Source organism: Mauremys reevesii, linkage group 3 (assembly GCF_016161935.1).
Source record: "Mauremys reevesii isolate NIE-2019 linkage group 3, ASM1616193v1, whole genome shotgun sequence".
Taxonomy (NCBI): Eukaryota; Metazoa; Chordata; order Testudines; family Geoemydidae; genus Mauremys; species Mauremys reevesii.
The window spans coordinates 56603798-56618054 of record NC_052625.1 but is presented as its reverse complement, the minus strand read 5'-3'; the positions used below and the strand labels follow the sequence as shown (position 1 = coordinate 56618054).

General features: G+C 45.2%; 1 protein-coding gene across 1 annotated transcript in view; it reads right to left on the bottom strand.

Annotated features, from left to right (window-relative positions):
* CAPN13 (calpain 13) overlaps window positions 1-14257 on the bottom strand; it is an 89134-nt gene that overhangs the window by 21832 nt on the left and 53045 nt on the right. Inside the window, exons 7-13 of the mRNA XM_039528259.1 lie at window positions 12747-12880; window positions 10767-10941; window positions 9471-9545; window positions 5208-5293; window positions 3051-3125; window positions 1752-1918; window positions 162-310 (exon numbers count right to left, since the gene is read on the bottom strand). Of these exons, the coding sequence (XP_039384193.1) occupies window positions 162-310; window positions 1752-1918; window positions 3051-3125; window positions 5208-5293; window positions 9471-9545; window positions 10767-10941; window positions 12747-12880 (861 nt within the window). The remainder of the gene's footprint in view (window positions 1-161; window positions 311-1751; window positions 1919-3050; window positions 3126-5207; window positions 5294-9470; window positions 9546-10766; window positions 10942-12746; window positions 12881-14257) is intronic.

The following is a 14257-nucleotide window of genomic DNA, read 5'->3' as shown; positions in this document are numbered from 1 at the left end:
TCTTCCCTCAGTCACACTCACACCAGTTCCACTGAATGACAGCTGATCATATGTCTCTGAAGACAGAGTTCAGCCCTTAATCTCTATGCAGAGGCAGAAAACAACCCCCCGCACACACCCAAAGTGTTATTCTTGCCCCCATACCAGCGGATGCTGCTTACCCTGAAGATCAAAAAGCCGGTGAACAATATTTGTGCATCTGGCATATTATTGACCGGTTTTTGCATCAGTGACACCACCACATTATAGTTTCTCAGGTCAGGCTCCTCCACTTGGATAAAGTACTGGGGGTTCCTTGAAAATGCACCTGCTGTGAAATGATTAGTAGTAGTAGTAGTAGCAGTACATAGCATTCAAAGGCCCCTGCCAAAATCAGGACCCCATTGTGCCAGCTGCTATACATACACATAGTAAGAGATGGTCTCTGCTCCAAAGAGCTTACAACTGAACCAGACAAAGACCAAGTGCAGGAGGAAGGAAGTGTTACTATCCCTAATTTAGAGATGATGAGCTGAGGCACAGAGAGACTAAGTAACTGGCCAGTGGTCACCCAACAAAGCCGTGGCAGAGTCAGAAATTTAACCCAGATCACCTCAGTCTCAAACCCAGGGCCTTAACCACAATCCCATCAGTTCTCAAGCCAGTAAGGGCAGTTGCTATTAAAACCCACGCAGACAAGGATACTCTAGTGGAGGAGAGGATTGTGGCTTAGAGGTCATAGCTGCACAACCATGAAAAGGAGGAGGTGTAAATAAATTCTCCCCTTTTCCCAGAGGGCTATTGTTCACCATGAAAAATATAGGGTGTCAGTAGCAATGATGCAGATCTAAAGATAAAGGCCTTTTGGAGACCAGTCAGACAATGGGGCCAAGGTTTTGGTTAGTGATAAGTAATGGCCTCGAGGAAAGAGAGCTGGGCTGGCATGTGCATTTTCAAGATGGACACGCAAGACTGAGAAGAGAGCTCTCTCTTAAGATAGAATAGACTTAATCACAGGGGCAAACACTTGATTGTGTTGGTTTGGGCTTCAGAGATGACGGTTTGCTGACGAGTGGTTGTATTTTGCATTACGGTATGTTCAGTCACAAACTATACTAGAAGGTTGATGGCAAAATATACGTCCATGGAAAGTGGTCTCCTCCTACCCACTGCAATAGAGTACATCCAGCCATCCGACAGCCACAAGCACATGGACTCTTAACACAGCCATGCCTATCAGTCTCACATTGTGGTGAAAGTATCTCATTCTGTTCTTTACAATACGTTGACAAATTGTAAACAGTGTTACTAGGAGACTGAGGCCTGTCTATTGCTGAATAATGGAACAGCATTGAAGATAAAAGCAACCCTTTCTTGATCACATGATGCTCTGATAGATTAAAATAACAAAACCAAATAAGAGGTGCAACAGCAAAAAAACCCTGAAGCTCGACACAACTGAACGATCAGGGCACAGGCAGCAACGCTGATGGCCTCATCTACCCAAAGGACTGTCCTACTGCAACAGAGCTTTGGGATTCTAGTCAATTAATTCTACATGTATATGTGTTCTGTAATATTATTTCTTTGCAAAACAGGCTGGCTTCTCTCCAGCCCCATCCTAGCCCTGGGTCAGCCAGGCCCGACATAATGGACCAGTGAGTTTTGATCTAAGAGAGTACTGGTGGGTGTGTGTGTGTGAGAGAGAGAGGGGGGGGGCGGAGGGGAGATAATGGGGATGGGGTAGGAGATCAGACTGGGACATTCATTACCATTATGATAGTTGCTTCCACCTGCAGTGAGTCCTCGAGCCCACTGGTTTACATACATGGCCAGGGACCACCTTGTACCACGCTCATCTCCAAAGTCCAGAAATGATGGGGTGTTATTGCAAATACACAGCAAGAAAAATTGCTCTGCGAAAGCTTGACATGACATCCTGGAAAAAAAACGAGAAGTTTGATGTTTCCATTTAATACATCGGTTGGATACTAACGCTTACACTCACTGCGTGGGAAAGTGGAGCTATAGCCAAGGCACAAATGCAGGGTTACAGGCTTCAGCTGATCGTGACAATGCCTTGTGGAAGATGTGAAGTCTCAGAGTGATCACATTCATACTACTTAAAGCCCTGATCCTACAACTGGAACCTTGGGGGCAGAGCTTTGTGCCTATGTGGAACCCCATTAAAGTCAATGGGATCCACCTGTACGCATTCAGCTCCAGAATCAGAGCCTACCATGGTGAGAAAAGCAAGCCTTGGCAGTGAAGTGGTTGGTCTCCAGAAAGGAAGACGCTGGACCGCCCTCCACTCTCCAATGCCCCAGGCCAGCCCCCACCCATACTGCATTCCAGCCCATGTCCACATGGCACTCTCCAGTGCCCCAGCACAGGCCTCACACTGCTCTCTCCAGCACCATCCTGGCCCCATCCAAATTATATCCCAATCTGCACTCTCTCTAGCCGTAGCCTAGATCCATGCTGCTTTCTCTGCTCTGCTACCCTCTGAGCCTGGCCACACAAGTCTGCAATGAGGGAGACTTCCCAGTGGCTAAAGAGTCTGTAAAAACTGTGGCAAAGCTGTACCTGAGCCTGACCAGACACATGAAAAGCTACAAGCCTAGACCCGTCAGGAAAGCCCGAACTCTGATTGCCAGAGTCCTCGCTACTGTACCCTGCTCCTCTCTGCATCCCCTTGGGTAGCTAATCCTTGAAATTTTGTATTTCTTGTTTAACAGGTCACCTACCTTGAGATGGGCAGCCTGGCCTTGTGGCAAGGGCACTGCACTGGGAATCAGGAAACCTCAGTTCTACTCCTGGATCTGCCACTGACCTGGTGTGTGATGTTGGGCACATCCCTTCCCCACCGTGAGCCTGTTTCCCTTCCCACCCTCGGTCTGTTAGATTGCAAGCGGGGGCGAGGACTGTCTCTAACAACCTGTTTACAGAGCTTCCAGCACAATAGGGCTCCAAACTGACTCGGAGCAGAGACCAAGTTGACGCCTAAGCAAAGTGACTGAGCCATGGGCCCCAGGAAAACCCGGAATATCCAAGCATTAATGTGAACGTACCAGAATTCTCCATCGTCCTTATCGTCACAGAGATCTTTCTTATATTCAACTGGAACTCGGTCCCACTGGGGAGAGCTGTGAAATGCAACAGAACAGCAATCAGCAATGAGGAGTCTGCCCTGGGCTTCATTCAGTGATTCTCAGCCTTTTCCATCCTAGAGTCATGCTCCCATCTAGCTCCAGGATCAGGCCCAAGAGTGCACATGAAAAGTGATGGACTGAGAGCCTGACTGGTACCCTACATTCAGCCCCAATACAATGGTAGCATTGGCAGCACAGTGTGTTTCCACCCACTGCCATTGTGAAGTGGTGAAGTTCCCTCCCTCCCCCCGCTTGAAAAATTCTGTGAATTTTTTCTGTGAATTTTTTCAGGTTTTTGTTGAAAAAAACTGAAAAGTCCAATTGCCAAAATACTGAAAAAAAGTGGGGTGGGTTGTTTTGTTTTTGGACAAAAATCTGAAAGATTGCAACCAAAAATGGAAATTTTTGGTGAAAGTTTCCATTTTCTTGAAAAACCTTTTTCCGTCAAAACCCCCTCTTCCGACCAGTTCTACTTCCACCTGCAGGTTCTGCCTGCTTCACCCCTGACGGGGGTGGGGGGACAGCTGCAGTGAGTGGAATGGTACTTCTGTCCCCATGGGCATAACCAGTCCTTGGGCTGACTTTTAAACCCGAGAATTAGCAGTGATGGTTCTGGCTCTGTGGACAGCTGTCTGCTGGGAACCAGATTGGGACTGCTAGCCATTTCTCACAGGCCAACAACCAGCTATCATGTGGCAATTATTTGCAGCTACTGCATCTGAATGACTATCTAGAAGTGGAACGTTCTGCATCCCATTTCCGGTTCCCTGCACACACCCTTTGGTATCCGAATGCTTAGTGAACTACTGAGGCTTTACATTGATATTACTTCGCAGCGCCCCTGCCACACAGAGACCACATTAGCCAGTCGGTTGTGTTATTTCCAAACAGCAGTTTTATAATTAAGTGATAATTGTATTTTCTGCAGAGCAAAAGATAAATAAACAGAGCATGAATCAATAAGGTATTGATTTATGCAGTTTACCTTTAAGCACGCTCCACCGAAATTTCAATTACAGCGAGGATTATAGTTCACCCTTCCAAAAAAGTGGGAAATGCTGTCTGAGCCGATAGCTATTATCCCAGCCTCAAACATGTCTGCATCACCTACTACACTCCCACCGGCCCATCCAGACATTAAGTGCCAGACTTATTTTCTCCACGGAGAAGTTATTAGTGTTATCATCCACAGAGGGAAGGAAAATTGTTGCTATTAAACCATAATGTTGTACTGGCAGCTTTACAACTCTCTAGCTAGGAGAACACCAGCTTCAGTCAGCCATACTGGATTCCCCTCTTGATACCTATGGGCAACAAAGTCATCACAGTGTTTCCTCTGGATCAATCTCTTACACTTGGAGGGGAGGGTGAATCCCCAATGGAACAACCAGGAGGTCTGGCCTGCAAAACCCATTCATCCCTTGAGATGCATGCTGGTCCTAGAAGATCCATTCAAGACAAGGGCTATGTGAATGGAAGCTCCATGCCTCTGCACTACCTCCAGCCCCTTCCCCGTCCCCAGCCCCTTGGCTTGCAAGCATCCATCCATCCAATAGAGCAGTGCTATCATGGTCACTCCCCCTGCCGGCTACTCTCCCTCCAGAGTCGACATCCTGGAGGGGGAAAGCACCCAGGTAAAACTGCAGCAGGAGCATTCTGCATTGACATCCTTAGAAAGTTCAGCAGCACACAAGCTGCACCCTATATTGGATGCCTGTGGAGCATTAAACAGCAGAACATTGTGTAAGGGGATGTCCAGAACCTGTATTAGGTGAAAACAGTAGCTATCCAGTCTGAGATTTACCTGTAATTATCCACTGTGAAAATTGCTAGCTGAGAGAAAGAGGGATGCCTGAACTAGACCCAGTCTGGAGTAAGTATAAAATAACATTGCATTTATGTTTTCAATCCCAAACTGGGCTCTAGTGGGAGGTGGGTTTGCAGATGGAAAAAGGGCTTAAAGCAGGTTAATTTAGAGATGCCTACTCCATTGTAGTTGGCCCTGGACAGAGCCTCCTTGCAGTAAACCCACAAAAGTTTCACCCTTCTTATGAGATCAAATCTTTAAAGTCGTACCCATCACTCCAAGGCCCTCTCCATTCCCCGTGACCCCAAGGATTCCACACTCTGATTATATCTTCCCAGCCATTCTTGTATGGTATCTGTAAAGGAAAAGAATAAAAAGCCAACCATAGTCACAGCCTTCTGTGATCAGGATATACAGTAATACAAATGCATCTTTTTTATATATATCTTTGAGAACTCGTTTAACTTCTGCCTTCATTTGGCTGCAGCTAAAATCAATGTCTCTTTGCTACATTGTATTAGAAACAAAGCATCAGAGAACACTACACCCATTTTTTCCTTAGCATCATGAGTAGAGGGCTGACACAGTCAGAAGCACGGACTGCCTTGCCACATCACATGACTGCAATATGCTAATTTTGTGCGACTGCCAGCAAAGCCAGTGACTTCGTAGTACAAGGCCGCCCACGATTAAAATGTATCTATATGGAGTGGGGAGATGTACTGCAGCAAATGCTGAGAACAAGGGACTGGGGAACCTGTCTGTCTGGCTATTTGTGGTATTTCTAAGATGCCTGTCATCTGGGAAGCCAATCCCTGACTCCTGGCTTCTATTCCCAGCTTGGTGTTTCCCGTTAAGGCGGTGAGCTTCTGTGTTCTGCACAAATTGGAGCATCTGGACTTGAGTCTCTTCTTGCTTTCTCTAGTGTAACTGAGGAGTAACTCCACCAAAGTTGGCAGGGGTGGGGTAAACTGGTGTCACTGACAGGAGAACCAGACCTTCTGTGTGGCTTCCAATTCTTGTCCAGATACAAAGAGTTCCTAGAAGTAATGAAGGCCTGGCTCACTGTGGCTAGGACACCTTCCAAGGCAAAGAGACATCATTTTCTGGTAGGCGTCAAAGTGCTTTCCAAACACAAAACCTCCCAACCCCCCACCCCAATGAGGTAGGCAAGTATTATTTTCCCCCTTGCACAGAAGGGAAACTGAGGCAACAGAAAGTTAAATGACTTGTCTGTGCTCACACAGGAAGTCAGGGATAGAGCTGAGACTAGAAGCCCAGGTTTCCTGACTCTCAGGCCTGTGGTCTAGTCAGCAGCCATGCCGGGACAGCTCCTCCGCCGGTGTAAATCTTCACAGCTTCATTTACTTCAGTGGAGCTACACCAGCTGAGACTCTCACCCACCCTCTCTTTCTTTCCATCAAGTGGTGGTCATCAGCATGCTCTCATGCTTCCCCAGCTTCACCTCTACCCACTCCTCTCCCCCACAGGGCCCGGGGTCACAGCAACCCACCTTTCCCCGGGGGTAGCTGAATGGGGCTCACCCTGGAGCCCAGCAACCTCATGCTTAGATCAGCCTAAGGGGTCACTGCTAAGTGAGTCACAAGGGAGGGCGTGACGGGAGCTAGGATTCAAAGCTAGGCCTTTGGCAGTTCAAAGCTGTTAGGGCAGCAGGACCAAAAGCCCTTCCTGAAGCACACAGACTTGTGTGTTTAAAGGGGTCAAACTTGAAAGCATTTAGACAAGAAAGCAAGCAAGCAAGCAAGCGAGCAAATTTTGGAAACAATCCCCTTGCCAAGTGCTTTGAGATCCTGGGATAAAAGCTACTGTATCATGTATCCTGTGTCCCTCTGTGAATGAGACTCTTTAATCACTGCTGAAGGCCACACCCCAGGAGTTAGTCCAGGTCATTGTCTGGCTTCTCTTTTATTTGGTTGCTGTTGAAACTAGCCATGTGAGTGACAGATTCCTAGCTTTCAAGGCCAAGAGGAACCACTGTGATCATCTACTCTGACCTCCTGTATAGCACAGGCCAGAGAACGTCCCCAGAATAACTCCTAGAGCAGAGCTTTTACAAAAACATCCTATCTTGATTCAAAAATTGCCCGTGACGGTGAGTCCATCATCGGGACAGCTTCTCGGGATGAGCTCTGTCCTCACTCCACAAGAAAAGGTGCTGGCTGCAGTAAGTCATTTGCTTTCCTGGATTATTTTGTTGTGCCAGATTAGTCCCTTCTAAATCAATATTAATATTTGGTCAGGGGAGGTTGTGTGTTGGAAGGATACGCCTAAAAAGGTAGAGAAAGTCATTTTTTTATCCGGCTGAACTCCTGACTTTAGGCCACAGTTTGAAGCCAGAGAAAGTTTGCTCTTGGATCTGTGAAGTGCAAGCTATATCCCTTGACTACAGAAGATGAAGATGATACAGCCTCACCCTTAATGGGATTTTATAACGCTTTGTCCAGATTCTTGACAAAAAATATGAAAAGTTAATGGAACAGAAATTGTGAGAAATGTTGATTCACAAGTGTTGAAATCTTTCATTTTGACATTTCAGATTGAAACAAACCATTTTGACATTTCCCAAATCTATGTTTTGTTTCAGTTTGTTGAACTGCCTTGAAATGCTTCATTTCAAGCCATTCAATATTAAACTACATTTTCCCATTATGGCACATTGCCTCTAAGGAGCTGTACTTTGGGTTCCCTTATGTACTAGGCTCCCTGGCTAGACTACATCTCCTACAATGCACGCTGAGGCATGTGACTCCCATGATGCACCACACAGAGTTTGGGCAGCGGGAAATCCATATTGCATAATGGGAGATGTAGTCCTGCAGGGAGTTCAGCCCATAACAAAGAATGTGGGTCCCAAACTACAAGTCCCATAAGACATCTCACTGACCAGAAAATACAACTTTGTTTTATTAAACTGATTCTAAACATTTCAGATCAGTTCAACAAAATGAAGTATTCTGATTCAGGTAAAACCCACAGGGAAAAAAAATCAAGAATTTTTTTTTTAAAGCAAAATTGAGATTTTTCCCAAAGAAAATTTTGATTGTGCAGAAACTGCATTTTCCATCTGGAAACTCCTAACCAGCTCTACTACTAGACCCCTATCAAACAGAAAGGAACTTTTGCCCTTTCAACAGCAGAATTTCCTCCAAAGTCCCCAACAGTGGCAGCCTTGCCATTCTGTCATATCTTAATCACAGGCATTCCCTTCCCTGAAAGCCATGCATACATCTCACATGTCCCACCCATTATTACATTCACATTCTCCACCTATCCACTCTGACTCCTCACCCCTACAATTTAGGCGAGTGGAATGGACAAACCATCAGTATAGAGTAGGCTTCTTTTCAAACCTCTCACGTTGTGGCAGCTATTACCAAGATCACGTAGGCCTTGAGCCTAAAAGCCCCCGTCTGCTGCACAGCAAGGGGCTTAAGCTCTTTTGCACCTCAGTGCAAATGCACATGGCAGCAACATATAAATGCTAAAAGGCTAAATTGTGAGGTGCAGTCCACCGACTGGTAGCAGCCTGCTGCACATGTGCTTCGTTACTGAGGCTGGGGGTAGGTGTAGAATGGGCATGGCTGAGGAGACAAGGGCTTACGTTCTGTCCTCACCATGCCAATCTGTTCTTGAGCTACATGCTCCACTCCTAGGCCTGACTCCTGCAACTCATGAGGAGTAACTTGATAGTCTTACAGCAGTGCTCTCTTTAATGACGATCAGGTCTCCTGTGTTCTAACCTGCTCATCACTTTTTACCTTGTAACTGTCTGCACCTGCTCTGGGTTGGTGTCCAGCACGTAGGGCCAGATTTTCAAAGGTATTTAGGTGTCTAAAGATGCAAGTAGGCACCTAGTAAAATTTTCAAAAGTGCCCAGGGACCTAACTCCCAAAGGTATTTTAAATACCTTTAAAAATCTGTCCCTTAGTGCCTCTCCCTCCTGACCTTCCTCTAACCTCTGATTGAGTGGGAACCTTACAATATATAGCATAATGGGCCATAATTTCCCTTAATTTGATTACCTCTCCTATCCCATCAATAGTTTATAGCCGGGAATTAAAATAACTCATGGATATACAAGAGTCTCCATGCATTTAATTTGTTTTTGTCTCTTGAAAACCCTGAAGGCTTGCTTATGGTCTTGCATTTTTGGTAACAGGTACCTTTGGCAATGTCATTGGCTGTGGGCAACTGAAGCCAGGAGTGTTAACGATGGGCTCTACTCTCCATCGCTTTGGTACGTTGCTTGAAAATGGAGAGCTGACCATATTCCCTTTATTCCACACACAATCCTAGACTGCAGAAACTTGAGGTTCGGTGCAGCAATTACAGGTGAAATTCAATTGCCTCTGTTATGCAGGTGGTCAGACTAGATGATCATACGGATCCCTTCTGACCTTAAAATCTCTGAAAGCAACTGTGAGTGGAGCAGCAGTCAGCATGCTAATCAAGAGATGGCCATGGAATAATACAGAAAGAATGATAGGTAGGGAAAAGGTCCCAGTTCTTACTTCTGTAGCCCCGGTGACAGTATAGGCATGGCCTTTCACGAGTCCGTTCTTCAATTCCACGTTACCAATGGATTGCTGTGGAGAGAAAGCACAGTCATGAGCTCCCTGAAAGACTTGCAAACATACATTTGTTTGCCCCCCAAACCGCTATTTGGTTAGTTTGGGAAAAGAGAAAAATGGAGCTGACTTCACTTACATCAGCAGCTCAGCTATAGTGTTTAAGTGCCTGGTGTTTGTTCCCCTGGTGGTCCTAAGCAAATCCAACCAAGTTAATGGAGCTACAAAAGCACCACACATCTGAAAAGCCCATAAGGATCCAGTGTTGGAGCAATTTCCACAGCAGGTGCAGTTGTGACAACAGCTGGGGTGGGTCATTGGTAGGAATCGACCTAAGCACCAGGCTCAGCACTTGAACTAAAGGGGTAATTCAGTTAGTGGGTAGCAGCAGTTGGCAGCTCTCCTTTAGTGAACCAAACGTTAGAGGCGGCATGACATATACTTTGCCGGCGCACTGCACAGTCTATATAAAACCATGGAAATCTCTTTGCAACACACCAGCAGACAACATGAGTGCTTTTATGATGGCCCCTATCAACCCAGCAGCATCCCACCAAGCAGCATTATATCTTTCCCTGCATCTCAGAAGTGTGTTTTCAGCCTACAAGGAACCTGCCTTATTCAAATGTGAACTTGAGATTCTACTGACTGAACTAGCAGCCAATACCAATAGCTGTCAGCAGACAACATACTGGGTGTCTTCTCCAAAGACCTCCTTTTGGTCTTCCTGCCCTAGAAATTGATCATCTCAAATTCTGGTCCTGAAGCCATAAGGCCAGTTTCTATGCTGGTCTGAGGCTCCAATGAGGAGCTATAAAAAAAACATAGTTATGGAATCAAGCACTTTTGAGTCAGAAAACTTCCTTTGGGCTTCAGCATCCACTTTCTATCCAAGTAGCTCAGTCCTAGATTTCTGGCATCTTTGCTGATTAGCCCTGTCAAGTAGTCATCCCTTCCACAATGGTTCAGTCCAGGCCAGGATTTAGTGAGAGACTCTTTGGCGATGCTGGGTAGCATAGTCAGTCTGAGAGTTTTTTAAACTTCTGGCCAGCAACCCAATAAAAAAAATCCCTTTATATTCAATACAGCTAAGTATTATTTCTTCTCTATCACTGGGGACACTACCGGCCCCCTCAGAGAGTACCTGTTGTACAGGGATAGATATGGATTCCTGGTTCCCTCAAAAAAATAAGTAATATAAATATGGTAAAGGCAAGAAGGCCTGTCCCTCCTGCTTACCCCTCCTGGCGTGGTACATCCCATCAGGCATTGTGATTTGGCAGCTGCTTTTATTATCTCCTGCAGATGAGAAGGAGGTTTCTGTAAAAGAAACTGCACTTGGACTCCACCTGTCAAGTCTACTAATGCGTCGGAAATGTAACCCCAGTGCAAATTCTGATAGGAGCCTCGCAACCTGAAAGAAAAAAAAAAAGGGCGGGTGGGGAGTAGAAATAGATTTGTTCCTATGATCCACCCAAGTAAGCAACGCATAGAAGAAATTAACTGAATGGATGCACATTAAATACTCTCTGTGGTGCACAAACATATTATGAATGTACTATGTGTCATGAGCTGGGGCTGAAATGCACATGCAGATAGGGTGACCAGACAGCAAGTGTGAAAAAGTGGGACAGGGGGTGTGGTGGGGGGTAATAGGAGCCTACATAAGAAAAGACCCCAAAATCGGGACTGTCCCTATAAAACCAGGACATCTGGTCACCCTACATGCAAACACAATGATAACCCCTAGATTGAATCTGGTCCCTTCAGCAGCTCGAGCTAAAGAGGGATTCCTCTAGCTTTCAGAATGTATGAGGCTGTCTAGACATTGGGATCAGCCAGTGGAGAGAGGCATGATCAAATGTGTGTGTGCACGCATGTGCACATAGACACACATGGCTAGTGTGTAATGCACAAACAAAGAAGGAAATCCCCCACTGTGCAGAGTGCCAGCATGCACCATTTCAATCCCACTTAAGCCCAAAGAAGTGGACTGAGACCACCACTGGTTGTGCATCAGCAGGTGAAGAGCCATCTGATAGTAACAATGTTTAAGCACTAGGGATCTCACAATGCCATATTGCAAGCAGGATCTGTGTTTTCTTATCTTATGCTTTCATTGCAATTGCAAAAAATCTTGAGTTAGACTGTACTGTAGTTAGAGCATGAATATATACATCGTTAAAAAACACAGTGTACAATGAATTTCATAAACTAGAGAATCAGAAAATGAAATCCAGGACTAATTGTATTTTGGAACGATGTCCTTGACCTATATTGATGAAAGGAATTTGCCATATGTTCTGGGGAAAACTTCTCAATAGGAATTGCATAAACAGCAACTCTTGCAATTTCAATTGAATAGAGGTTCAGTTTGCTCTGTAATTAAAATCTCACATTGCAAAGTGGTACCTACTTCAGAGTCAGTTTTTCTAAAGTACATTGTGGCAAAATTCTCCACTTCTGTGTCTCCCAGTTATCATTTTACCATTTGCTTATTCCTTGCTGAATTCATTAAACTACCCAGTATGTGCTTAATGCACTCCCTGTGTTATATAGGTAATACACTGACTTAATTTATGTCATAGCTCCTAGTTGCAGGTCTCAATGAGTATAACAACTTGCTACTTACTCACAGCTGAAATGTTCTTCTTTAACTCAAGTAAGACAGGACTTGGCTTTTGATGCTGAGAATCCAAAGTTCAGTCCCCACTGATGACTGTAGTTTTATTCATTATTAGTATTAAGGTAGAAGCTAGAGGCCTCAGTTGAGACTGAGGGCCCTTTCTGCGCAAACACTCAATGAGAGACAATCTATGCCCTAAAAAACTTCCAGTCTAAATAGACAAAATGTGAGAGGGAAGTGACTTCTCCAAGGCTAAACAGCAGATTAGTAGCTGGCCCAGAAATAGAACCTAGGTCTCCTGAGTCCCATACCAATGGCCTATCCACTGGACCTTACTGTCTCTTGGAAAGAAAAGCACATAAGAGAACCAAGGAACTTTAGATCTTCAGTTAAAAATCTACAGTCTTTAGCCTGTAATATCTGCCAGAATGTGCAGCCACAGTTCATTACATATCCAGTGCTCAAAATATTGGACCATGGTCCTGAACAACACTCCACAAGGTACTTTGTCCAAAGCAGCTGGCACAACATATAGCCACACAAGCAAAAGACTCAGCGACGGCAGGAAAGACAGACTTGGCGGGTATATTTACTTGGCATACGCTTTTTCTAGCAGGGATGGCCAGAATTCATTTCCGCTGCGAGGTTGAACAGACAGGTATCTCCCATTGAGAAAAGGCAACCGGTCATCTATCACCACATCCACCCAGTCTCCAAAATGCCAGAACTGGAAAAAGAAAAGAAAAGCAAAGAAAAGGAAAGGAAAAAAAATCGATTGTAAGAATAAATAGTGCTGCCAAATGACAGTCTCCAGAAATAGCCCAAGAGTGAATGTAAACCATGAATGAAAGTTACTTCTTTGCTTTCTCTCAGAAGCTATTTTGTACTGTTGCTGTGTACTGTTAAATAGGTGCTGAATTTCATTTCAGTGGTGGGTCATTTCTGGACACAACATGCTCTGGAATTACATGGGATGAATCGTACATATAGGTGAGTCAGTATTACCATGACTGGACTAAGGCAGGTGTTTCAAAAAGGGCAGAAAACTAAGTGTCCAAACAAAGTGGTACGCCTTGCTACTCAGCCCTACATGGAGCTTCTCTTGGGTACATCTCAGATAGTCTTTGGATAGTCCTTTCCCTCTTTCCTGTGTCTGAAACCTCTCTAGAGCTAGATCTTTCTAAACTTTGGCATGGATTGCACTGGGCAGGCAGAGCACAGTTGGGGCTATTATCCATCAGCTTGACAAATGAAAAGGAGGCAATTGGCCACTTCAACAGCTGGACAGAACAGGTGTTCTTCTGACTGATCCAGCTGGAGAGTGATCAGCAGGGGGTGAACTAATGGAATTGTTGCTAGAGTCATTAGCAAACTAATGTAGTGCAGCAGGACTTCGACATCACAACTGGCCAAATCTATACCTGTTGTAATGCTAAGGACTTCCGTGCCGTTATGCCAGGGATAAATTTGTCCCAGCATTGCTATATTTCCATGGCTGTGTGAGCAAAAGTTACAGGAACGCATTGTTCTGTTTGAACAGTATTGCTATTTGCAGTGGGTACCCTCAGTGGCAAACAAGCTTGGGGTTCTAAATGGAGAGCAGGTTTGATAACTCTCCCTAGTCTTTCTCAATCTAAATCTTCCATTTAGTTTAGGTTGAGGACAGCTGAGGAGCAGTGTTTTAGATTTTGCAAAAGTAAAGCCAGGATTGGCTTGAATGCAGGTTCTATTTTTTCTGAACCACCCAGGTTTGAGAAGAGTCCAGCTGGACAAAAGGCCCTGGGTTCAGCCCATCTTTAACTTAGGCACATCTGCACAGGAGAAAGACACAGATGTGAGAGAGCTTGGAAGATCTGAAGCACTGTCCTTCCAAAAGGAGGATCCCTTTTCTGCCACAGCCAAGAGCATTGGCTCAACAGGGAAAGCTCATTGCAAGAGCCAAGCTGCATGCAGCCGGCCTGTAGGTACAAAGGATTTGGGTTTGAGAATCAGTCACACCTTCATGCCACACCTCATGTGCAAACATAGCAGGCAAACTCTTTCCAGGGTACAAACAAGAAGGTGTCTGAGGGATTACTGCAATTTGAATCCAGATAGACAAAAG